Source organism: Epinephelus fuscoguttatus, linkage group LG18 (assembly GCF_011397635.1).
Source record: "Epinephelus fuscoguttatus linkage group LG18, E.fuscoguttatus.final_Chr_v1".
In the NCBI taxonomy this organism is placed as follows: domain Eukaryota; kingdom Metazoa; phylum Chordata; class Actinopteri; order Perciformes; family Serranidae; genus Epinephelus; species Epinephelus fuscoguttatus.
In genome coordinates, this window is record NC_064769.1 from 34,397,984 (window position 1) to 34,423,261 (window position 25,278).

General features: G+C 41.3%; 1 protein-coding gene across 1 annotated transcript; it reads right to left on the reverse strand.

Moving 5' to 3' along the window:
- tacr1b (tachykinin receptor 1b) lies at window positions 1–25,278 on the reverse strand. The gene is made up of 7 exons (XM_049604931.1): window positions 24,856–25,278; window positions 19,754–19,929; window positions 16,077–16,271; window positions 11,478–11,628; window positions 11,108–11,304; window positions 10,860–10,956; window positions 1–5,645 (listed from the first exon to the last, which is right to left on the reverse strand). The coding sequence occupies exons 1-7, from the start codon at window positions 25,090–25,092 to the stop codon at window positions 5,460–5,462; spliced, it is 1,239 nt and encodes a 412-aa protein (XP_049460888.1). The 5' UTR covers window positions 25,093–25,278; the 3' UTR covers window positions 1–5,459.

Genomic DNA, 25,278 nt, shown 5'->3' on the forward strand with positions numbered 1-25,278 from the left:
ATCATTACATTTATTATACTGACAAAAGAACACCCTGTATTACATGGTAATATTCAGCTTTTGTAAAAAACAATAACAGTAATAATTAATCAATATGATGGACATTGCAATTGATTAACTGAGCATACCGGTATTTAAGAAAATATCACACTCTTTCGGGGCATTTATTTACATCATTGTGTTGTTTTATTCAGTAAGCCCTCTGGTTTCTTTACTTTTACAGAAAACAAAATTTCCTTTCTTGTGTTGAAAACTGAATATTCAACCTTTTATCCACTGGTGAGTTAAAACGAAGGAGTGTATTTTCTTTCTTTCTTTATGGTCATTTATGTTTCTCTCAGTGTTATTAGGGCACTGTTTCTCCTCTCTACATATCACTGTTCTTAACCATCAGCTGATGCTGATTTTTATCACAAACTCAGCACTCATAGTTTTAATTTACACACAGTAATGTCACACTCACAGAATACATCTTCAAGTTACAGTATATAAAGAGTCATAACAACACAGCAACACTGATATAGTCATTTGTTTGTGTACATAAATACATGGACATTGGATGATTGAATATTTTATGACTTCTTGTGCTTCTTAAACACTTTATCAAAGGGATAGTTTGGATTTGTTTGAAGTGGAGCTGTGTGAGGTACTGATTCGTAGACAGTGCATTACATACAGTACATGTTAGTCCGCATGCCCCCACTTTAGAGAAGCAGGCTGGAGTCCAACATGGAAGCTAAGCAATGTACTGCTGTAGATGGGAATCTGCAACAAAACATATATTAGCCACCTTAAAAAAAGTCCCATCTACAAAAACCTTCACTAGTTTCAGTGTATATTGAGAGTATTTCCTTTTATAGATTAATTTGGGGGCTTTTATTGCACTTATTAGTGCAGTTGCAGAGTGACAGGAAGGGGGAAAGACAGGGAGGATGATATGCAGCAAAGGGCCATAAGTTGGATTTCAATTTTCAATTTAAATTTTACAGACGTGCAATGTGGATGTTGTGTGTACAAAACAGATCAACAATCAAATCAAGCCCGGCTCGCTGCAAAGGACTCAGCCTATATGGGGTGCACACTCTACCAGGTGAGCTGGAGGTTGTTCTTATATTGAGAGTGTTTTATTGCTTTACCTTTCCGTCAGGCCGCCCGTTTTAATCATTTTAAGATCCTTTCATTGGTTTATAAAGCTCTTAATGGTCTTTGTACTACCTATTCATCAGATTTGCTTTTATGGTATGAGCCGTCAAGCCTTCTGGCAGTGGCCTTTGAATCATCCCCAAAGTTAGAGCAAAAACCCACAGTGATTTCATAAGTATGGTTCACATCTGTCTGAAGACCTGAGGGCCGCATAGAGTGTTGATGAACAGCAAAGCCTGGCTTGTATTTGAACTTTATGCCTTTTTTATTTATTTTATCTATTATTAATTTGTTTTTATAGCTGGTATAGTCATCTGTTTTGTTACTTATTTATTGACTCATTTAAAATTGTTTTCTATTTTGAGTTTTTATCCTGCCTCAGGTGTTTCCTTAGTTCCCATTTTTTTATGAGTGCTGTTATAATTTTAGTCTTTACCATTAGTCTTTACTTTGTGTGTGTGTGTGTGTGTGTGTGTGTGTGTGTGTGTGTGTGTGTATTCTGTTTCTATGAAAAATGCTTTATAAATCAAGTTTGATTGATTGAGTAATCAAAGCCACCAAACTCCATTGAGAAAATCAGTGTTTTAACATTGCTGAACACAGGAGCTGCTGATCTATCACTGCCCCGATCAGTTAGTTAGTTTGTGTCATTGTGCGACTTTGGTGAATCTGAACCAACTCTTTTAAATGCCAAAATCACACAATCACACAAACAAACTAACTAAAGAAGGCAGCAGTAGACCAGCAGCTCCTGTTTTAAGCAATCTTAAATCACTGATTTCCTCAGTGGAGTCTGGCTTTGAAGAAAGCGATGTAACAGCTTCCTTTTCCTGTTGGAAATCACTGTCTGACATTAAGAGAAAGCAATAAAATTATTTTAATGAAGCTTACACTTTAAACACTGTTCTCTTTTTCGTGGTTAAAATACATTTAGCAGTAGATTGCTTAGCTTCCATGTCGGATTCCAGCCTGCTTCTGCAAAGTGGGGGCGTGTCAACTGATATCTACTGTAGGTACTAAACTGTTTATGGATCAGTACCTCAGACAACCTCACTTCAAATATCTGAACTAACCCATTAAAGACACTGTCAGAGGGTTATTTCAGCCAAATAACAGCCTGTTCTTGTTGCTGAAATACATAAAGGCCATAGCATGGGCACATACAGCACATACAGCAGGTGGGTCGGTAACACCAAGGGCACCTCCTGTAATTATACTGAACCAGTGAATGACAGCATGTCAAGACATGAAAATATTTGGTCCTAATGCATTCTGTATGCTCAACATCAAGCACTCACATCACAGTTAACAGAGCGGTTACACAGGTAAACCAGAGCAGTATGTGTACATTATATTTGTGCAGCTGTTGTCTGCGAGGCTGAAATAGCATCATTCCTCACCAGTGACGTCCCAGTTCACCCAGTCCGAAGCTTGTAAACAGATGCATGAGGGTGGTGAACCTTCTTTTCTTTCCTCTAGGACTTCATCGGCTCCTCTACAGTACATGCGCCTCCCTGTCCCATCTTCTATATTTGGCTGGCCTGTGACCTGGCTGCTGCAGACTGAACTCTGCTCAACGCATTGTCAAAACAAGGGGCTAATCCTGCCCAACAGGTGCTAGAGACACACTCACACACAAGAGAATCTGTCCCCCTGTTTCCACACAACACAAACACTGCGTCACCAACTTGTCGTGACACTGTTGCCAAGGGGAAGCAGAGGGTCACGCTTTCCAAAACCAGCCCGAGAATGCTGGGGGTCAAGTGTCAGAGCAGGACACATGCTGAATGATGAAATGGACCAGTGTGAAGTAGACTGATGTGTTGCTATCAGTATATCATGTCCGTGGTGTCCAACAGTTTGTGCACAGCTGTGTGTTGTCACCAGTGGTGGAAGAAGAACTCAAAACCTTTGCTTAAAGCCGGGGTAGGAAGTTTCATTTTGGCATTACTGCACAAATATCCCAAAATAAACTTTGAGCATATTGTAGTTATAGTGGCCTGAGTGAAAACTAGACTTCTGCACCTCCTCTTGGCTCTGTTTTCAGGCTTTAGAAAATCTATCCTGTGGTGGGAGACTTCAGTCAATCACAGGTCATTTCAGAGAGAGTGTGTTCCTATTGGCTGTTCTACAAAGGCAGATGTGTGTGCACGTCCCGTCAGTGACAGCCTGACTCAATGGTGGAGAATCCCACTGAGAGAGTTACGACTCCAGCGTTGGCAACAACTGTCTACACTGCAAAGCAACCCAAAAACGCAAGACGGACTCATCAAAATAAAAATCTAAAATAGAGTCTGAATATCAGCAATGTGTTTCAGAGATGGAGATAAACGTTTATGTAGCTAATGTTAGCGAGCGCCTCGAATCACAGTGTGTCCTCCGCCTCACCCCCCGCCACTACAGACCACCTCACTGGGAGGTGAGTGGGCAGCAGCTCCGGAGACAGACCCCTAGTTAGTGGCCGAAGCAACCGGAATCTAGCCAGCACAAACCCCAGCTCTGGTGGACTGGACAGTCCAGACTGTTCGCTGGATCAGCAAACTTTCTGTTGCTGCTGTTACACAAGTTAGACCCAGCACTGCTGTGACACCCAGCGTTGGAGGGTTTGTGCAGGTCAAATGACGTGCCCCAGGGATGACATTTTTCTGTGCTGACACGTAAGTTAGCATCGCACTGGTTCCCTCGTCAAAAAGCCCATCGGATTTTGGGAATGCTGCAGAAAATAAGCTCCGTGGCAAACAGATGTTTATGATTAACGTCACCGCCATAACAAGACTGTGAAGCCGTTTTCTGCGCGATGACGTTCTGTAGTCTCATTTAACAATTCGTTAGAACCCGCTTTTTTGTAAGTCATGTAGAAGCCTCAAAGTTCAAGAGTGGGGTATTTACTGATGTATTTTATGTTGTAGAGCAAAACGTGAGTCTCTTAAGCTTGTGTAAACCAACCTTTTGACTTTGAGACAAGGGAACCGGGAGTGCTAACTCATTTCCAGGTTTTAGGACTCTTAAGTGGGGCACTCTATTCAAGCTGCTATAGCCAACGACCAAAGGTGGGACTTTGAAGTTTGTGGTCACTCTCTGTCCAGGGAAGCAGCTCAGTAGGGAGGAAGGCATAGGGACAGCGGGGTGGCTGATATTAGGTAGCAAATTCTTGTCTCACGGAGCGACCGAATTCTTGGCAAGGAGGGGCTAAGCGAATAAGCTGCTGGCAACTGTACAATGTAAATAGATGCAAGTGTACTCATAGCCCCTCACCAGACATATTCTAAAGTATAGCACTTTGTTTAACACTGTTTTCCGTCATAACAGTAAAAAAACCTCTGAAAAGAGTTTAGAAGCAGATCTAGCCTTCCTTTCTCTCTGAGAAATTCTAGATCTGGCCTCTCACCTGTCCACCACCAATGCTTGAGGTGGGTTTTGCTTTCCTGTTTCTCCAGCGTTACTCACGCTACGTTGACCGATGAAAGAGTGACAAATCAGTGCGCATTAAGATGGTTAGCATTAGGGGAAACTGTACAGAGATTCGGCCATACATGTCTGAGCCTCAGTCAGACCCAGACTAGCAGACGTATCAGAATGGTTGGTGTAGTGAGCGTCTTTTATTCATGTTGTTTGTTAGCTTGTAATTAGCAGTGGCTGACACAATGTTAGTGGCTGTGAAACACACCATAATGTCTGCTACAGTGTGACAGTGTGTTCACATCGGTCCATTTACCTCCATACACTCACTGTGCTAATGTTAACTGCTCTCTGTAGTGACAATCTGCTTCGTGCTGAAGGTTTCGGGTTTCTTTGAAAGTGTTTGGTCGAAGTCTGTTCCCCTGTCGATGTGTGTGCCCTGGATTAGACAGCGATTGGCTTTTGCATTAGTGACATATCTAATTTAGCTGCCTGGCGTACGCCGATTTTAGGGAAGTGCACAGACATCTCTCCCTTTAGTAGAGGAATGTGAAGACACCTCTCTGGTGACAAAATATGTGTAACTTGTTTGGACTGTTTTTGTGTGTGAAATATTGTATAATTTGACCTCCACTGACATGTGACATTGAGCCCCAAGTTGACACTGGTTTCTTTTTTGTATTGTATTTTATGACACACTAACACTTGTTTTCACTCTGATGAGTTCCCACCCACTGATGATCAGCTGTAGGCCTCTGTGTGGTATTAATGCACTTGTCTCACTGGTTAGAACAAAACACCAGAGCTAAATAATGCACCTGACTAGTACGGCGGTGTCCGAACTCGACTGCCTCCTCAGAACAGTGACAGCTGAACACATCCACACTTTGTTCCCACACCATCTGATGGTGTTTCCTCTACTGGGAGGGGCTGTTGGGGCTCTTGGTAAATGTCTCTGAGCCCGAGCCGTTAGATGTGACCTCTGCGTGAGGCGGGCTGTGAGGGGGGCCGGACGGCAGCTCTGCTGTCTTTTGCTCCGTTGCTGCAGGGTTGACGGTGGTGGACACAACCGTCTCATTGCGACTGGCTCGATATATGCTCACCTGAAAATACAGATGGTTGAGTTATAGATAAATTCATTCATGGATAAACAGAATCATAGTTACTACCTACTCATTCCTGATTTGTTCTGATGTTTTCTGTGAAGGTCCTGTGTGTAAGATTTAAGGAGATTTAGTGGCGTCTAGCAGGGAGGATTGCAGACTGCAGCCAGCTGAAACTTCCTCTGGTTAGAATTCCTTCAGGGTTCATTGTTCAGGTTTTTGCTGGGAGCTGAATTATCTGCAAAGGTCTCTTCCTCCCTCTAACAAACGGACCACGGGTCTCATTTATAAAGATCGCTTACACACAAAACAAGGCCTGACAGAGGCGTACGCCATCTTCCACGGGGAAAGCTGTGATCTATAAAAACAGATTTGATGGGAGAAACTTTGACCCATGCTTACAAATATTTTGGAGACGGGAAATTGGTGATACAGATGGTGAGGTGGAAGCTTGATTGTAGAAATATTTGACTTTTGTCTGTACATACATTTTTGTATGAATCCTACACACTGTTTTATAAATGAGACCCCAGGTGATTTAAGCTGGTAAAAACACTGAACAAAGCAGTTTGAAAGTTTGACAAAAAATCAGTGCCCCTCATCTGCTCATCAGAGAGTGGCCTCTAACTACTGTCATCTGGAGCCAGTGTTTGGTTTGTCCATTCTGGGCTACTGTAGAAACATGACGAGGATCTGCTCCCTATGTAGATATCTCATTCTAAGGTAACAAAAACACAACAATTCTTATTTTCAGGTGATTATACATTAAAGAAAACATATTATATTTGATTTCTGCCTAAATATCCCCTTAAATCCTTAGAACCATTTGATTTCAAGTGAATTTGGCGTTTAGAAACAATAATTAGGATTTGAGCTGACAAAAGACGCCTATCTGAGCACCTGTTGTAGCATTTACAAGACTTAAACTAAGAGAGGCTCAGACATGGAGCTGCACATTTGAGGGTTTACTCGAGAGAAAGCCAAAGAATTAGTACATCATTCTTTGTCTGACAAACAAGCAGTATCAGCTGACAGATTAAGAGATGTTTCCTGTCCCTTAAGCACTGATTTCCTGTTATTCGGACAACAATCTCAGAGAACAATTGCTTCTCCTCACGAAACTTAATGTGGCCTGAATTAACACCATCATTTAGCTGAAGGATAACAACAACAGTTTAAGTAAGGTCATCATCTTCACTATACGCCTCATAGGAAAGCGACTTCCAGTGCTTGTTTTTTAAAATACACATATCGCGACTAGGGCTGTCCCGAATACCATTTGTTAACATTCGGACCTTCGGCAGAATTTATAACTTATAAATTTATAACACTCCTCTGGGGGTTTTTCGGACCTAATTGTATTGCGGAGTTTTGCACAGCGGCGACCGGATCTTTGCTCTCAAACCACAAAAAATGTGATGGCACAACAGTCTCCTTCAGTACTTATTCTATGCTTTCTTTTGATTTTCACATTGGCTAGTCATCCTGTTTAATTTGTCTTCTGATTAAATTGGAACCGTTGAAACAAGTTGTAGGAAGCCTCTGCAAGTAATTGGTTGCTGGCAGACACTCTGTGCTGCAATAAAATGGTTAATCAGCAGTGCCGTGCACTGTAGAGCCGATGCGCTGCTGGTTCTGCCGGCCTGAATAGAATATAATGTCTATAGCCTTACTGTTGTGTACAGCCTTATAGACTGAGCTGTGTAGTGATGCGCGGGTCGACCTGTAACCCGCTGGACCCACAAATGGACCTGCGGGTCGGGCAGCAGTGATCGTCTGTTGAATCGGTCTGTAAATGATATTTTGACATTATTGGCTCTTACTGTCATGGCATCCGAAGGTCCTGATGCGTTGAGCAGGTGACAGTCCGCGGCCGTTTTCAAAACACACTTGTGTCACGCACTCCAAAAGAAACTTGTTGAAACTTTAAACAATAATTTATTGTACAAAACGGGGGAAACAAACGTTGACAAAAACGGTTCCATAATTCATGTTAAATTCAAAAGATAATGAAAAAACAGCTACAAGTTAGAGGGAATAGTGATAAAGTGGTAAAACTTGGCATTGATCCACAGCCTCAGACGGATGCGCTCAAGCGTGCCGTGCGCACAAGCTGAGTTGGTAGGCGATACTATATTTTCACATTTTTAACAATGCAATTTAAAAGTTTTGATTTTTACTGATAACCTACATTTACCAACTACAAAAAGACTACATTTAGCACCAAAAAAAAATGTAAAAAAAAAAAAAAATAAATAAATAAAAAAAATATTAAAAAAAAGTAAATTAAAAAATGAATATCGAATACCAAATTTTCATAATGAATACCTACCCATAGAAACGAATATTCGAATATCCGAATATTTGGGTACAGCCCATATCCCGACATTGGCGTTAGCTAGGTAACTAATGCAACGGTATGTCAACAGAGGGTTGACTACACGGTTGACTCACTAGCAACTTCCGAGCACGGTCTCACTCTGATGTCGTTGAAATCCAGCGCTTGGGCAGTGACTTGCGGCGTCAGAAACCAACAAAAAAAGGCATTCTTTAACGTTGGCATGACACACGGCCAGTTGCCTTTATAGTTTAACGGCGCCCAGTGGAGTCAGAGGAACACGCTGCAGGACAAGGACGAAAGTTAAGGCAGCAAACGTCCAAGTGGGGAAGGAGGGATGCTGCATGGGTGCAACAAACACCGACTTTACCCCGAGAGAGATTGTTCCTTGTCATACTCATGTAAGACTTTCCAATGTTTATTGCGGACTGCTTCCTTGTAGCTGACCTCGCCTGTCTCTGACTTCCCTGTTTCGTCTGCTCCCCGGTAAGCCACTCTGCTTTCTGTCCCGAGAGCTCTGCTGCCGCCTTCCTGCTTCCTGTTTCCTGTGGCTGTTTGGAGAGATTGTCACCCAACACTCCCAAGTGAGTTTACTGGTTCAACTATCTACAGACCTCTGTGCTGTGGATTGCTTCGCAGTGTGGCTGCACATTCCACCTTTGTGTATGCACCATGGACTCCACTCATCATCGCCGCTGTCAAGACCCTCACTGCCTACAGTCGGCTCTGCTCAGGTGTGTTGGCTTCTCCTGTGCGTACTCTTGGTTCAGGACTCCCTGCTCGTCAGACATTGCCTTCTGCCTACACCCTCACAGTACCGTTGCACACATTTGAACTGTTTGCTGTTTGTGTGCATCCAGCAGACGCCACTGACTCACCAGCTCTCTGCTTGGACTTTCCACGTCCACATATCATGTGCAAGGTACCCTGGGTGCTTTGGCTGTTGATGTTCTGAGACACCATGTCAAGTTCTCTTCTTTCAAAATACACTGTCGTTTTCAAATGAACCACAACAACAACACAAAAGGACATGGTTAGGTTTAGGCAAAAAAAGCACGTGGTTAGGTTTCGGCAACAAAAGCGTGTGGTTAGGTTTCTGCAACACAAGGACACGGTTAGGTTTAGGCAACAAAAACATGTGATTAGGATTTGGCAACAAAAGGAAGTGGTTAGGTTTAGGCAACAAAAACGTGATTAGGTTTAGGCAACAAAAGGACATGGTTAGGTTTAGGCAACAAAAGGACATGGTTAGGTTTAGGCAACAAAAGGAAGTGGTTAGGTTTAGGCAAGAAAAACATGTGGTTAGGTTTTGGCAACAAAAGGACATGGTTAGGTTTAGGCAACAAAAGCATGTGGTTAGGTTTTGGCAACAAAAGGAAGTGGTTAGGTTTCAGCAACAAAAGTGTGTGGTTAGGTTTCGGCAACAAAAACATGTGGTTAGGTTTTGGCAACAAAAGGACGTGGTTAGGTTTAGGCAACAAAAACATGTGGTTAGGTTTAGGCAACAAAAGGAAATGGTTAGGTTTAGGCAACAAAAACGTGGTTAGGTTTAGGCAACAAAAACATGTGGTTAGGTTTAGGCGACAAAAGCACGTGGTTAGGTTTAGGCAACAAAAGTGTGTGGTTAGGTTTCGGCAACAAAAGCGCATGGTTAGGCTTAGGCAACAAAAGGACATGGTTAGGATTAGGCAACAAAAGGAAGTGGTTAGGTTTAGGCAACAAAAACATGTGGTTAGGTTTCTGCAAAAAAAGGACGTGGTTAGGTTTAGGCAACAAAAGGAAGTGGCTAGGTTTAGGCAACAAAAACATGTGATTAGGTTTAGGCAACAAAAGGAAGGGGTTAGGTTTAGGCAACAAAAGCATGTGGTTAGGGTTAGGCAACATAAGGAAGTGGTTAGGTTTAGGCAACAATAGCATGTGGTTAGGTTTAGGCAACAAAAGGAAGGGGTTAGGTTTAGGCAACAAAAGGACATGTTTAGGTTTAGGCAACAAAAGGAAGGGGTTAGGTTTAGGCAACAAAAGCATGTGGTTAGGTTTAGGCAACAAAAACATGTGGTTAGGGTTAGGCAACAATAGCATGTGGTTAGGTTTGGGCAACAAAAACATGTGGTTAGGTTTAGGCAACAATAGCATGTGGTTAGGTTTAGGCAACAAAAGGAAGGGGTTAGGTTTAGGCAACAAAAGGACATGTTTAGGTTTAGGCAACAAAAGGAAGGGGTTAGGTTTAGGCAACAAAAATATGTGGTTAGGTTTAGGCAACAAAAGCATGTGGTTAGGTTTAGGCAACAAAAGGACATGGTTAGGTTTAGGCAACAAAAACATGTGGTTAGGGTTAGGCAACAAAAGGACATGGTTAGGTTTAGGCAACAAAAACATGTGGTTAGGGTTAGGCAACAAAAGGACATGGTTAGGTTTTGGCAACAAAACCACATGCTTTAGGAAAAAAGGAGAGGGTTTGGTTTTATAATGTTACGCGAACACCGCTCTCTAGGATCAAAGTCAGTGTTTGTTGGACCCATCCACCACCCGTCATGCTAGCCCCTCTCGGACTTTCGCTGCCTTAACTTTTGTCCTTTTTCCGCTGCGTTTCTCCCTGACGCTGCCGGGTGCCATCAACTATAACAGCAACTGGCCACATATCATGCTGATGTTAAAGGACGCCTTTTTTTGTAGGTTTCTGACACTGCAAGTCACTGCCCAAGTGCCATACTTTGATGACTTCAGAGTGAGACCAGGCTCGACGAAAAGTTGGTATTCGACACCCCAGGAATAAGAATGGCCTGGCATGAGGGTAAAATGATGCACATTGTTGTTTTCATTCTATTCCACTGATCAACAGACCCGTCATCCTCTTGATCTGTTTCTCTTGAACTCACCTGTGTTTGCAGGTAACGCGGTGACTTGAGCTCCAGCTCCTCCTTGCCGACGGTTGGAGCACAGCAACAAAACACCTGCTGGAAACCTGCTCTGAACCTGCCGGACGGAAGACAAATATGTCGTAACAGGATGGATTAAACAGGCAGGATTACAGACACAAACACAGATTACACACGAGCAGACAGAGAAACAGATCAACATCCACACAGACAGGCAACTAGTCATTTTTACAACCAGGCTCTCCTACCTGCTGTTGAGGCAGTAGTAGATGATCGGGTTGTACATGGTGGAGCTCATGGCCAGCCACATGATGGCCAGGTACACCTGCTGGATGTAGCGCTCTTCGAATAAATCGGGGAAGAACTGGTGCAGTAGGAAGTAGATGTGATAGGGCAGCCAGCAGACAGCGAACGTACACACAACCACGATCATCATCTTCACCACCTGCCACAGGGAAACACAGACAGAGTGCACGCTGGGTTTAAAATAATCTCTCAGTGTTTTGTTTTTTTCACGTGGGGATTAAAAAACCATTAAATTAAATGATAGTGTTTAGTATGGCCACAACTTGTGTGTGTGTGTGTGTGTGTGTGTGTGTGTGTGTGTGTTTGCATCACCTTGCGTTTGGCAGTCAGCTGCTCTTTGTAGTGCTCCGAAGAGTCTCCGGGAATCTCACTCGCCCAGAGGGTGACACCCACGATCGTGTACGCACATCCCATAATGCAGAGGGGCAAGAAGTAGATCAGCAGTGTCACACACACGTAGTATCTGGGAAATGAGAGACGGAGGAATAAGATATTAATAATGTGTTGTGACTTGCACTCGAAGTACTGCCAGTAATTATGCATGCTGCACAGTGTGTAATGTTATTTAGCTGAATGTGTCTTCAGGCTGCGCGGGATTAAATATTTAACAAACCGGCAAACTGATCACAGGCTTGAGCTCACTCTGTCTGACAGTGGTATTAATAGTAATAATTATAACCATGGCTTGATAATGCCATCGAGGACACTGTGTTACGTCTCCTTCGAGGTCCAGACCAGGACTGTTCTTTCCATTTTTGTAAAGTGAAATGACATTTTTTGTGTAGAATAGACAAACCAAACACTTACTCTAGATAGGGACATTTGTGTTATCTTGTCAGCCACTGTAAAACACAGATTTGTAACGTGTAAAGTGTTTTTACCAGTTTAAATCACCATGTCTGTTTGTTTTGGAGAGGAAGAGACCTCTGCAGATAATTTAGCTCCAAGTAAAAACCTCCTGAGCAATCAACACTGAAGGATTCTTCTGGAAAACTTTTAGTTGGTTGCAATCTCCAATGGAAAACTTTTGCACACCGGTTTTCAGAAAGGTGCGTTGGAGGAGGAGAACAGCAACCAGACTTGTAGAAAGACTCCCGCACACTTTCTTCTCACTTGAAACATTTATTTTGCCAACATTTCTCAAGGTGCCTTGACAAAGGTCTGTGGCCGAAACGTTGGCAAAATAAATGTTTCAAGTGAGAAGAAAGTGTGCGGGAGTCTTTCTACAAGTCTAGTTGGTTGCAATCTGCAATTCTCACTATTAAACACCACTAAATCCCCCTAAATCTTACACACTGAACCTTCATGTGTTTGATGCCCAAAATTTCCTGAGGAAGGACCCCAAACCCCCCATCTGAAATGAACTGAGAAATGAACAGATCATTTTAGGACACGATTCAGTTCCATTTGTTTACCCAAAAGATGTTATTTTGAATGAAACGTTTACAAACGTCACAACGCTAACACCTGCAGAACAAATATTTTTTATGCTGTATTCCGATGGCTCTGATTATTGCAAACAATAGCTGTCTGAAAAATGACCCTCTGGACTGAAAGGCCACTTTTACGACAGCCCGTTTATCCCAAAAACAAACAATCATTCCTCTGAAAGCCCTTCACTAGAACTAGATACAGCATTTGAGCCCCATGAAAGTTGTGCATGAACTACCGTGTATAAAATTACCCAGATGATCGGTGCTACTTCCGCACTGTGTTGCCCATAGATCAGGCGCACTAGAGATTTACAGCGGCTGAGTGCGACCAAGTGCGGGCGAGTGTCTCACTTCCGCCGGCCGAACCGCTAACTTCTGGTTTAGCATGCTGCTAACTTGAATAGAATGATACAATGATTGAATCTTGAGGCTCTCCGAGACTTTCCAAATGTCATTGGACTGAATGGATCAAATGTTGATGGTGGGTTTTGACGCTCAGGAAAAATTATCCACTGATTTACAAATGCCTTTCACAATGTAAATCTATGGGTAAAAAGTATTTCTGGGCCACAGGGAATTATGTGACAGACCCCGGGTATTGCAAAGCTATTGTTTGGCCACTACGAAAAATTGCTTCTGGACTGCTGTAATCAATCTTTTCTTTTTTACCCTCTATAGTGAAGCCATCCTGCTCTGCCTCTGATTAGCTTACCCTGATTTTATCACCCAAACCAAGTTCACCTCTCTTGCCTAAACCTAATTAACCAACTAACAAGGGCAACTAGTACTAGTCAATCCGAGGCAGGGTAGGGCAGGTAAACTGGCTCCGAGGAAGATCCGATGATCTGTGTGGGAGAGTGTGTATTTTTGCAGTGATGGGCGCTTGTGTTTGGAACCATGGGTTGTTGGACAAATAGGCTTTATGTCCAATGGGACGTGTTGGTGAAGGTTCTCAGTAATCTTAAGTGCTACATCGTAGGTAACTGGACTTGAGTTTCTTGAAGACGTTCCGCCTCTCTTCCAAGAGGCAGAACTGAAGAAACCTCTTGGATGAAAGGCGAAACGTCTTCAAGAAACTCAAGCAAGCCCAGTTGCCTATGATATAGCGCTTACGATGTCTAATGGGCCATTTTTCAAACAAATAGGTTTGGAATAATGAACCGTCAAGAATGGGCAGTTCCTACTGTACTTTGTGTTTACTGCCAATCAGCTAAGTTAGCGTGCTAACATGCCAAAGTAAGATGGTGAACATTGTAAACATCATGTAAGCGCATGCTGACATTAGCATTTAGCTCAAAGCCCCGCTGTCATCTTAGACCTGTTGTCTGTGTGTGTTCTACTGTGTGGACACTTTACAATCACAGCAAACTGAGATCTTAGATCATGGACTTCATGCATACATTCATTAACACACACACACACACACACACACACTCGAATACACACACCAACATGGAAGTGATTTCTCATCTCCTTTTCTGCAAAGAGGCGTGCTAAAGAAATCCAGACCACTAAATAAAAGATGCTTTAATTTGCAGAAAGGTCGAGAAGGTGTGTTGGGGAGGCGCTCATAATAAGACTCATTTTGGAGGCAAATTCGTCAAATGGCCCTTTTCCTGTTTTAGCTCCACAGATTATTTCCAGAAGAAACTGAGGACGATCCTCGCAGACAGATTCATCACCTGAACAGGAGTCATTTCAGCTGCAGGGTCTATTTTTTCATATATTAAATTAATCCCTCACAGAGTGATTATTGCACTGATTCATCCAGGCTGCAGCATCCCTGCAGCAGCAGGTATCCTGTCCAGTGTGAGATGACGAGATCAAACCTTATTAATGTGTGCTGCAGCCACAGGATATATGTAATAAGCATGGAATAATGTCATCAAATACTTGACAGAACAGCGGCAAAAACAGAGGAAGAACTGAACCCTCAGAGCAGAATAGTTTGTTTACTTTAGTGTGAGTTATTATTCTGAATACTGATGGAGCAGGTTCAAAATGGACCCTTACTATGGTTTACAGTTTGAAAGACATTCTTTGAAACGATGTGAAACAAGCTCCGAGGTCTGTTTTCTCTGTTTTGGTGTGTGAGTCAGAGGTCTTGCCTAATCAGCACTGGCTTGTATATAAATAAATGTCCAGTAGATCTTTACTTATCTACATTTTTTGTTTACATTTCAAGCTTGCTTTGGCAATGTGAACACATTTTCCGGGCTGATAAAGCCCCTTTTAATTGCTATTTACAAGGGAAGGAGTGATATTAAACACATAGCATGATGTGCAAGATATTTTGGAATACAACGGCAACAAGCCCCTGAATCTTATTTTGCTACTTTCCCATTTGTATCAGGATACTCTGCCAAATTTCATACTTGTATGACTATTTGTGACATGGTAGTGCCCTAATATTTGCATTTACATCATTTCCCCAGAAACATGTCCCAAAAAAGGGGTTTTGGGCCCCGAGACCAAACGACCTCAAGCTGGGGGTACTCATTATCAACTTGTGATGGCCCAAGGTACAGGCTAACAGGAAATAATAATAAAAAAAGTAGCAGAAAACATCATGACGGCTAGAACTGGCTCCTGGCCTGTTAACCCCACCGTACTCAAAAGCTCTTTTTAAACAGGAATTGTGCAAATTTGCAGGAAAGCCCAATCAGTCTTTTTTCAGCATTGGCAGTATAAAAACAAAATCGGGGAGTGCAGCAAAATGCCGCCTACCTACTTTTGTTTATACAGAATGCACCTTTTTCGGTGCTGCCTCGGTCTTTTTAAACCAAAATGGTTCCGCCAATATGTCTACCCTACGAGGCGGAAAATTGGGCACCTCGGATCAACTCGCCAATCCGGCTCTGTGTGTCCAAACGCTCGCAGCTTGCCGGCAAAACGGCCCAACGTTCGCGGAAAATCTGGCAGTGTAAAAGGGGCTTCAGACAGTGCACTTGCGTTACACAACAGAGTGTTCAATGCACTACTGTGTTCGTTTGAATTTTACTATGCTTTGCTCCCTAAAGTGACCTAAAAAATCAAATAATGACATGAACCTCTGACTCTTGCAGGAAACTTGAAAATGTTGAACTACACCTTTAAAGCAGTGGTTCCCAACTGGTGGGTCTTGGGTCCGTTCTGAATGGACCGCAAGTGACTTGCAAACATGCCAAATTTGTAAAGGACACACTTATTTTGAAGTACAGTGAATTTCTGGCACAAAGCTTTTATTTTGAAGTGACTAACAGACAGCTACTTGACAGACAGCAAGCTAGCTGGACGACATGACCAAACTCAAATATGACACTGAATATATATATAACTGTATGGACCTCTAACTGATGACTAAGGAGAAATCTGGACCCTGTGGCTGACCAGCTGGGAGCCACTGGTTTAAAGCTTGAGAGGAAACAACACCTTCGTCTGCTGTCGGTTCAGGTTTACAGAGGCTCTGTGTTCTGCTTTGTCCCCCTCAGGTACTCACATCTTCTTGAAGTCCACAGAGGTGTACTCAGGCCAGTCAATGTAGCAGACTGTGCGTCCAGGCAGCAGCGCGGTGGATGAGAAGTAGTACTGAGGGAAGGCCAGAAGCAGAGCCAGCACCCAGATCACAGTGATCACCACGCGGGTCTCTGTAGACGTCAGCCTCTGCTGCAGGGGGTGGATGATCGCCATGTATCTGAAGACGTGGGGAGATATTCTGTTACGTTCAGGTGAGTTTGCATGTTTTGTTTATGTAATTTACATATTTGCCATCCTTTTTCCAAAGCATTGATTTCCCTGGTATCTCTCAGGCAGCCATTGGTTTCTGTTCATTTCACCACAGTGTGAAAATCAACCAGAAGAGACAGTGCCTGGGAACGAGACAAATCTACCAGCTCATGTCTTATTTGCTCTGGCAGATGCATCTGATCCCCTCCGCCTTGGAAAGATTTCAAGCAACTTGGGATAAATCACAATTGTTTATCGAATATGGGGCCTTTGAGACAGTGACTATAAAGAGGAGTGTCGCTGAGGCATTTTCAAAGATCAACAAGTCAATAAAAAAGGTTTTGGCCGTTCCTGTTTCAAATTATTTAATAGAGTGAGTAAAAACACCTTTTATCTCCAAATTCTGATGCAAAAATGGCAACTGTGTGAGTACGTAATGTGATGACTCCCAACCACGTTTCCTCTCCTAAACCTAATCTACATAACTTTCTGTTAAGTACGTAGTGTTCCCTTGAATATGTAACTTTCCGTAGAACATAATGTGATGACTCCCAACCATGTTTCTTTTCTAAATCCAACCTTCGTAACTTGACTTGCTGAAACCAAAACTTCATCACTTGGCTTTAGTAACTTTACTTGTCTAAACCTAACCTCCATAACTTTACATTAATTACATAACTGCACGTTGAGGACATAACGTCATTCATCATGATTTTTTGGACATTTTCTAAATATTTGTCGGACATTTTATTAACATTTTTTGGATATTTTATTAATAATATTTCTGACGTTTCCATATTTTTTCGGACATTGTATTTATATTTGTCAGAACTTTTATTAATAATATTTCGGACATTTTATTAATCATTTTTTGGACATTTTTATCATTATTAGTCGGACATTTTATTAATAATATTTCAGAGTTTTTATTAATCACTTTTTGGACAATTTATCAACATTTTGTCGGACATTTTATCATTATTAGTTGGACATTTTATGAATAATTTTCAGACATTTTATGAATAATTTTTCGGACATTTCCATATTTTTTCGGACATTGTATTTATATTTGTCAGAACTTTTATTAATAATATTTCGGACATTTTATTAATCTTTTTTTGGACATTTTATCATTATTAGTCGGACATTTTATTAATATTTTTCTGACATTTTATCATTTTTAGTCAGACATTTTATTAATCATTTTTCGGACATCTTATCATTATTAGTTGGACATTTTATTAATATTATTTCAGACATTTTATCAATAATTTTTTAGACATTTTATCAACATTTTGTCGGACATTTTATTAATAATATTTTGGACATTTTATTAATATTTTTTCTGACATTTTATCATTATTAGTCGGACATTTTATTAATCATTTTTCGGACATTTTATCAATAATTTTTCAGACATTTTATCAACATTTTGTCAGACATTTTATTAATAATATTTTGGACATTTTATTAATTTTTTTCTGACATTTTATTAATCATTTTCGGACATTTTATCATTATTAGTCTGACATTTTATTAATCATTTTTCTGACATTTTATTAATCATTTTTCGGACATTTTATCAACATTTTGTCGGACATTTTATCATTATTAGTTGGGCATTTTATTAATAATTTTTCAGACATTTTAGGAATAATATGTCGAGCATTTTATCATATGTGTAGCCTATATACTAATTAAATTTTTTTTTTAACATTTCGTCAACTAAAATGTTCTTCATACATCTGCGGCCTGGTGCTTTTTCCTCTAAATGTTGCTGAACCTCAATAGCAGTGGCTGGTCTTGAGTGTCCAAAGCTACATGAGCTATGGATTCCAAAAAAGGAGAATTTAATAGCGTGTTGACAGATTTGTTTGCTTTCACTGCAGATACAGCAAAGTTAAAGAAGCTAATATTCATAAAGAGCCCACTGCAGAGTAGCCACCTTGTGGTAAAACATATTCATCATGGGTAAAACATTAATGAATGGTCATTTAGACACATTAATAAGGTTGATAGGCTAATTTAGACTTAATGAGCCGGGAAAAACTTGTCCATACATTTATCTTTAGTAGAATTGACTCCAGTAATGGGGCCTTCACAGGTCTCCCTAGAAATCGATCAGACAGCTGCAACTCCTTTACATTCATTGTGTTGTGTGGCGATCAGCAGTGATGTGGTGGTTCACGTTTACACTGTGATCTGTAGCCTATAGTTCGGCTTTAGCTTCTAACTATCTTTGTCTTTTTAACCTGTTGTTGCTGCTGAGTCAGTTTGACATCCTGGATATATCCTTCAAACACAGACTGTAGACCCCTCTGTCTGCTTCTCTCTGGAATCACTCGTTCATTTTACCAAAAATATGATAATATTTCTTCAGGGAGTGCAGTTAGTTAAAGGGGCGGGGCTTATCGAAAGGTCAGTTGTTTCTTTGTCACAGTGTTTTTGTCTGCTTTTAATTAACTTTTCTTGCTTTCTGACAGGACACTCTGACATACCAGATGTCACTGCATGCTCACTGTGCACGCACCAAAGATGGTCACTATGGTCACTGCTTGCAACCACATCGCCATGTGAGATTAAGTACATTAAGTATAACAGTTTTTTTAACGTAAAATAAAGGTTTTTTGGAATTACTTAACTAAGTTTCAGGTTTCTACACGTGTCCATGGTATTGTGAGGCAGTTCACAATTGTTAAGTTTATGCCCACTCTCTTCCCTTACAAATGTGTCCTTGTTGATACATCTAACATTTTGATTGGTTAGCTGATGTGACAAGATTACGTATGAGGACAGCAAGTTTTAGCAGGAGTCAGTTAGAAAAGGTTGAACGGCACTTGCGGCTTATTCCGAGCTAGAGACCACAACCCAGCAGAGCTGCCTTCACTGATGGAAATGGCTGTGTGTTCACAGTACTCACCTGCTGAAGTTCAGTAAAGGGCAGAAACCGAAGGTTCGTTGTCGTGTGAAATTATTTCCACCCACACACATCCAGACGGATTAGCTGAGCCAACGTCAGAGGCCGAAAGCGTGACAGTATATTGAAGTCAACTCAAGCATAAAACTAATGTGAGGACTTTAATTGTTCCTTTGTATGTTGAATTTAATGGGCTAAAACATGCTAAAAACACACAAAATAAGTGCTAACATGCTAACTGGTGATAATTGCTAAACATCAGTAAGTTAGCATTGTCGCTGTGAGCATGTTAGCTTTTAGGCTTGTTTGCTTTTCTCTTTTTCATAACCTCCCACAGAGCAATGCAGCAGAGAAACTGTGGATTATATTGAATAATGTTTGCTCCATATTGCTCCTATTGTGCCGACTTAGCCTCAAGGTACACACTCTCATTTTGATGCTGTGCTGGAGAGTCAGAGATTTCTGGGCTGTGTGGGATTTAAAATGTTTATACATGTTTGTCCCATAACACACACACAGAGTCACACACACACCTGTCCAGAGCGATGGCCGTCATGGAGTAAATGCTGGCAAAAATGGCCGCGATGGGGAAGAAGTTGTGGAAGCGGCAGTAAACCAAACCAAAGTACCACTCGTTGTGAACAGCGTAGGCGAAGTTGATCACTGTGTTGAACGCTGACATGGCCGCCTCTGCAAAGGCCAGGTTCACCTGCAGGAGAGTGAGTGAAGAGATTAATGTATTCATAATTAATCCTGAGACATACAACCAGGCACTGCTGGAAGGTGCAGTCAAGTCACAGTCAGCAGATAAAGCCATTGCTCTGCATTACGGGCAGATTATCAGACAGTGGACCTCTGGGCACAGACAGGCAAAGGACCCCACCACCTCTCTGATATACGAGTGAGACACACAGACTTTGTGATGGTTTTGCATCATTTTTAGATGTTATGCATCTTTTTGTAGTTTGTAGTCAAATTTTGTTTTGTGTCTCTTTAGGTTTGTGTCGTTTTGTAGTTGTTTTGTGTCTTTGCGTGGTTGTTTTGTGTCTCCTTGTTGTCTTTTTATGTCTCCTTGTGGTTGCTTTGTGTCTCTTTGTCGTCTTTTTGTGTCTCTTTGTGGTTCTGTTGTGTCTCTTTGCCGTCTTTTTATGTCTCCTTGTGGTTATTTTGTTTTTATTGTAGTCATTTAATGTCTCCTTGTGGTTGTTTTGTGTCTCTTTGACTTTTTATGTCTCTTTGTGGTTGTTTTGTGTCTGTTTGTTGTCTTTTTATGTCTCCTTGTGGTTGTTTTGTGTCTCTTTGTTGTCTTTTTATGTGTCCTTGTGATTGTTTTGTGTCTCCTTGTTGTCTTTTTATGTCTCCTTGTGGTTGTTTTGTGTCTCTTTGTTGTCTTTTTATGTCTCCTTGTGGTTGTTTTGTGTCTCTTTGTCGTCTTTTTGTGTCTCCTTGTGGTTGCCTGGTGTCTCTTTGCTGTCTTTTTATGTCTCCTTGTGGTTATTTTGTTTTTATTGTAGTCATTTTATGTCTCCTTGTGGTTGTTTTGTGTCTCTTTGACTTTTTATGTCTCTTTGTGGTTGTTTTGTGTCTCCTTGTTGTCTTTTTATGTCTCCTTGTGGTTGTTTTTTGTCATTTTGCAGTCATTTTATGTCTCCTTGTGGTTGTTTTGTGTCTCTTTGTTGTCTTTTTATGTCTCCTTGTGGTTGTTTGTGTCTCTTTGACTTTTTATGTCTCGTGGTTGTTTTGTGTCTCCTTGTTGTCTTTTTATGTCTCCTTGTGGTTGTTTTGTGTCTCTTTGTTGTCTTTTTATGTCTCCTTGTGGTTGTTTGTGTCTCTTTGACTTTTTATGTCTCGTGGTTGTTTTGTGTCACTTTGTTGTCTTTTTATGTCTCCTTGTGGTTGTTTTGCATCTCTTTGTAGTTTTTCAGGTCTCTTTCAGGTAATTTTGTGTCTTTTTTGTTGTTATTTTGTTTTGTTGCAGTTCCTTTGCATCTCTTTGTGGTCATTTTTAATCTCTTCCTGGTTGGTACATCTTGATTTAATTGACATTTTGCAAGTGAAAGCCAGGGGGCCCCTGACATTTTTGGTCCCTGGACCTCTGTCCAGCAGGTGCCTTCAGTAATCCATCCATGCTCTGCATTATGTGGTGAGAGAGAAACATAGGATGCATGATTTTCTTCTTGCACAGACATTTTCACCCAATAACATAAAGACCGTCCTTTGACAATGAGGGTCAGTCTGTCATTTATATCTATTTGCACCACATGTTACCCCAACCATGATTTCACCAATAAACTAAAGACTTTCCAGGACCATTTAAAACCTATTTCACACTGGCCAAATCAGTAGGAGAATCAGCAAAGACAGTATGACCCATTATTAGTTATTTCTATAGCACATGTTTTTCAGTATTCCTAGCAGTAGCTTATGTAACAGCGATTCCTCCAGTTTTAATTACTTGGATTTAAAACAACTGGCCGGATTAGGAGCAGAGAATGGATGGATGGATTAAACAATTAATCGACACTAGCCCATTATGAGAGGATGGGCAGCCTAGTGACTGTAGCAGCAGGAGCAGCAGCAGCAGGGACAGTGTTCGCTGCAGGTCTGATGGTGCTGAGTGCTGATTGAACAGTCTCCTGCAGCACAATCCACTGTCACAACTGTCACACTGTCCCAGCAACCTGCAACCAGATACAGCGAGCAAGAGAAGATACATAAGGCATTTTTTAAAAAATGATCCTTTAATGGCTTTTTTGTTGATGAAATGGAATTCAGTGCTTTTTTAAGACCTGCAGATAGACTGACCCTGCTAACAAACAACTCACTGATCAGACAGGTCACAAGAAAAAAAGGCATGCTGGCTGCTACAAAACTGATGCTTGGGTAGTGACTTCTGTGTCAGACACAGATAAAATAAGCTGTCCTTTCACATTGGCATGACACGTGGCCGGGTGCGGCAGTGTGTAACGGCTCCTGGTGGAGTCAGGGGGAATGTGGCCGGACAACAACATAAGTTAAGGGGGTGAAAAGTCTGAATGGGGGAGGTGGGAGAGGCGTTGGATGCATCCAACAATCACCGACTTTCTCCTCATATGAATCGGCAGCGGCTCAGGAGGTAGAACCAGTCGTCCATCAATCCCCAGCTCCTCTAGTCCACATGTCAAAGTATCCCTGGGCAAGATACTGAACCCCAAATTGCTCCCAATGGCTGCTCCATTGGTGTGTGAGTGCGTGTGAATGGTTACTGAGTAGCATCAGTCACTAGTGTGTGAATGGGTGAATGTGACATGGTATAAAAGCGCTTTGAGTGGTCGGAAGACAAGACAGGCACGTTACAAGAGCAGTCCATTTACCATTTAAAGCCAAAACCTGGTATTTTTTCTAAACCTAACCAAGTGTGTGTGTTGGCTTAATGTCACCATGTGCGTTCATTGCTGAATAAAAAAAAAAAAAGTCAACGTAGTGCTTTTATTTTGAAAGAGACTGTATGTAAACTGTACATTTCCTGTGAAAAAAGAAGTGTATTTTGAAAAGACATAGTGCACTTAACAAGCTGAAGCTGACACAGCGTCCTAGAACATCAGAAACAGACGCACCCAGGGTACCTTGCACGTCATATGTAGGCATGAAAAGTCCACGACCAAGCGATGATATGTGACAAGATCAGATTGAGAATGTGTTGGTTTTGTAGCGACCTGTCGCTGCGTTTCCTGTGGGGAAAGTCCCCCCAAAACCGGGTATTTTTAACCCAAAACACGATCTTTTCCAAACCATAACTGAGTGTTTTTAGTGCCTAAGCCTAACCACACGTTAACCACAGCGTTGTTAAAATGTAAAGTTTCTCTACATATTATCATACAAACGAAACATATTCCTGGTTTGCATAAATGCCCAGTGCCTTTTCTGGCAACTTGATCTAAAGCATCTGATTAGTTGGTCAGGACAGGACACAAGTGGGAGGACGAGCTGCCTGAGGGGACAAACATCTACCCTCTCTGTCCCCGAAGAAGAGACAGGTGCTTATCCTGATCAATAGTAACAGCTCACCTATGATACCTATGATATATTATATTATCTTTTCATCTATATGCCAGTCGACGAGGTCCAAGCTCTGACAATTTAATAACATTATGAATTATTTGAATTTGTATCCTTTTTTGGGCTCATATCAAACAAGTCTAGACAAAACATGTAGTATTATCATTAATACATGAAACTGTTCTAATTATGCACTTTTGTTGCAGGATCAATCATTTTCTGACTTTGAGATAAAGCTGAAAGGATTAGTCAGGTAATAAATTAGTCAGTCGACACAATAATAACTATTTTATCAACTATTTTGATTGTTTATGCGGCAAAAATGCCTCAAATTGCTGTTTCTAGCTTCTGTGATTGTGGACATTTGTCATTTGTTTTGTGTCACCTTATGGTTGTTTTGTGTCTTTTTGTAGTCCTGTTAGTCTCTTTAAGGTAATTTTGTGTCTAACTGACATAATTTAGTGTCTCTTTGAAGTCATGTTTGGTCTTTTCTGGTCATTTTGTGTCTTTCTGTAGTCATTTGGGTCTCCTTGAGGTCATTTTGTGTCTCTTTGGTGTCATTTTTTGTCTTCCTTTCTTGCTTTGTAGCAATTTTGTGTAGGTAGTTTTTTTGTCTTTTTTCCACAGTTTTGTGTCTTTTTTTAGTCATTTTTTGTCTCCTAGCGGTTGTCTTGCTTATCTTTGCAGCTGTTTGGGTCTTTTTTGTGATCATTTTGGGTGTTATTAGGGTCATTTTATGTCTCATTGATATATTTTTTTGTCTTCTTTGGTTGTTTTGTGTCTCCTAGTCTCCTTGAGATCATTTTGTGTGTTATTGGGATCATTTCATGTCTCTTTGATGTAATATTTTGTCTTCTTTGGTTGTTTTGTGTTGCTTTGTAGCAATTGTGTGTCTCTTTGTGGTTGTCTTGCTTCTTTTTGTAGTTGTTTGGGTCTCTTTGAGGTCATTTTGTGTCTCTTTGAAGCAATTTTTTGTCTTCTTGTCGTTTTGTGTATTTTACAGGCCGAATGATGATCTTAAAACGTATTGATAATGACTTTATTTATAGAGAGCAATGAGCTTATCCTGAGTCAATATGCAAGACTTTGAAGCAGTATTTTCCAGTGATTTAATACACCACCTTCAGTTCTTAATCATCATATAGTGTATAATAGATACATCAAAGTGATGTTTTTGAAGTGGTGAAAACGTTTGATGTTTTTAGGAGTCAAGAGAGTTGCAATGATCATATTTATTCAGTTAATCATCTCAGGCATGTGGGAGTCAGTCAGTTGCATTTTTGGTGTACAGATGAATAGAACATGTATTTAAATTAAAGATTGCTTCAGTTTATCATCCTCTCTGTATGGATGGTCATGGATGCATCTGATTTGTGCTGGAGGAGCACCTTCGTTTCACGCATGACTAAATTCATGATGGTTTACAGGTGCAAAAATAAAAACCATTATAGTGTGGACACAAATTAAAAGTCATCCATGAGAATCTCCCTCAAGACAAGGGAGCTTAAAACTCTTATCATCAAACAAACCTCACATTCAGGTGAAACATAAATGAATACTTGGAGTTCCTTCAGTCAACACACAGCAGCCTACTCACCAGAAAGTAATTGGTGACGGTCCTCATGCGTTTATGCGCCAGAATGATCCAGATAACCACCATGTTCCCAACCACAGACACCGCCACGATGCTGCAATAGGCGACAGCCCAGAGTGTGATCCGCCACACCGGCTGGATGAACTGGTTGAAGCCGTCGCTGCAGTTAACGCACACATTTGTCCCGTTAGTGCCGTTAAAATCGGTGCCGTTGTACAGAGTGTCCATCTTTCCGGGCATCAGTGAGTTGGACGTTTAAAAATAGCTTAGTGTCCTGTTACAGGAACGGATTCCTCTCCAGGAGGATCAGGAGCAGCCCGTGTGTAAACGCAAAGAAGCGCCAATCCACACATTTTGTGCTGGAAGTGTTTTTACGCACCGTGAAGCCGCGCGCTCCTCAGGACATCACCGCACCAAAACGCACGA

Excerpts from the sequence above, each read along its gene's own strand:
- tacr1b (XM_049604931.1), bottom strand. The coding sequence starts at position 25,092 with ATGCCCGGAAAGATGGACACTCTGTACAACGGCACCGATTTTAACGGC. Across the intron at positions 16,272-19,753 it reads ACGGCCATCGCTCTGGACAG|ATACATGGCGATCATCCACC; the intron begins GTGTGTGTGTGA and ends CCACGTCTTCAG. Across the intron at positions 5,646-10,859 it reads CGCGTTACCTGCAAACACAG|GTGAGCATATATCGAGCCAG; the intron begins GTGAGTTCAAGA and ends CTGTATTTTCAG.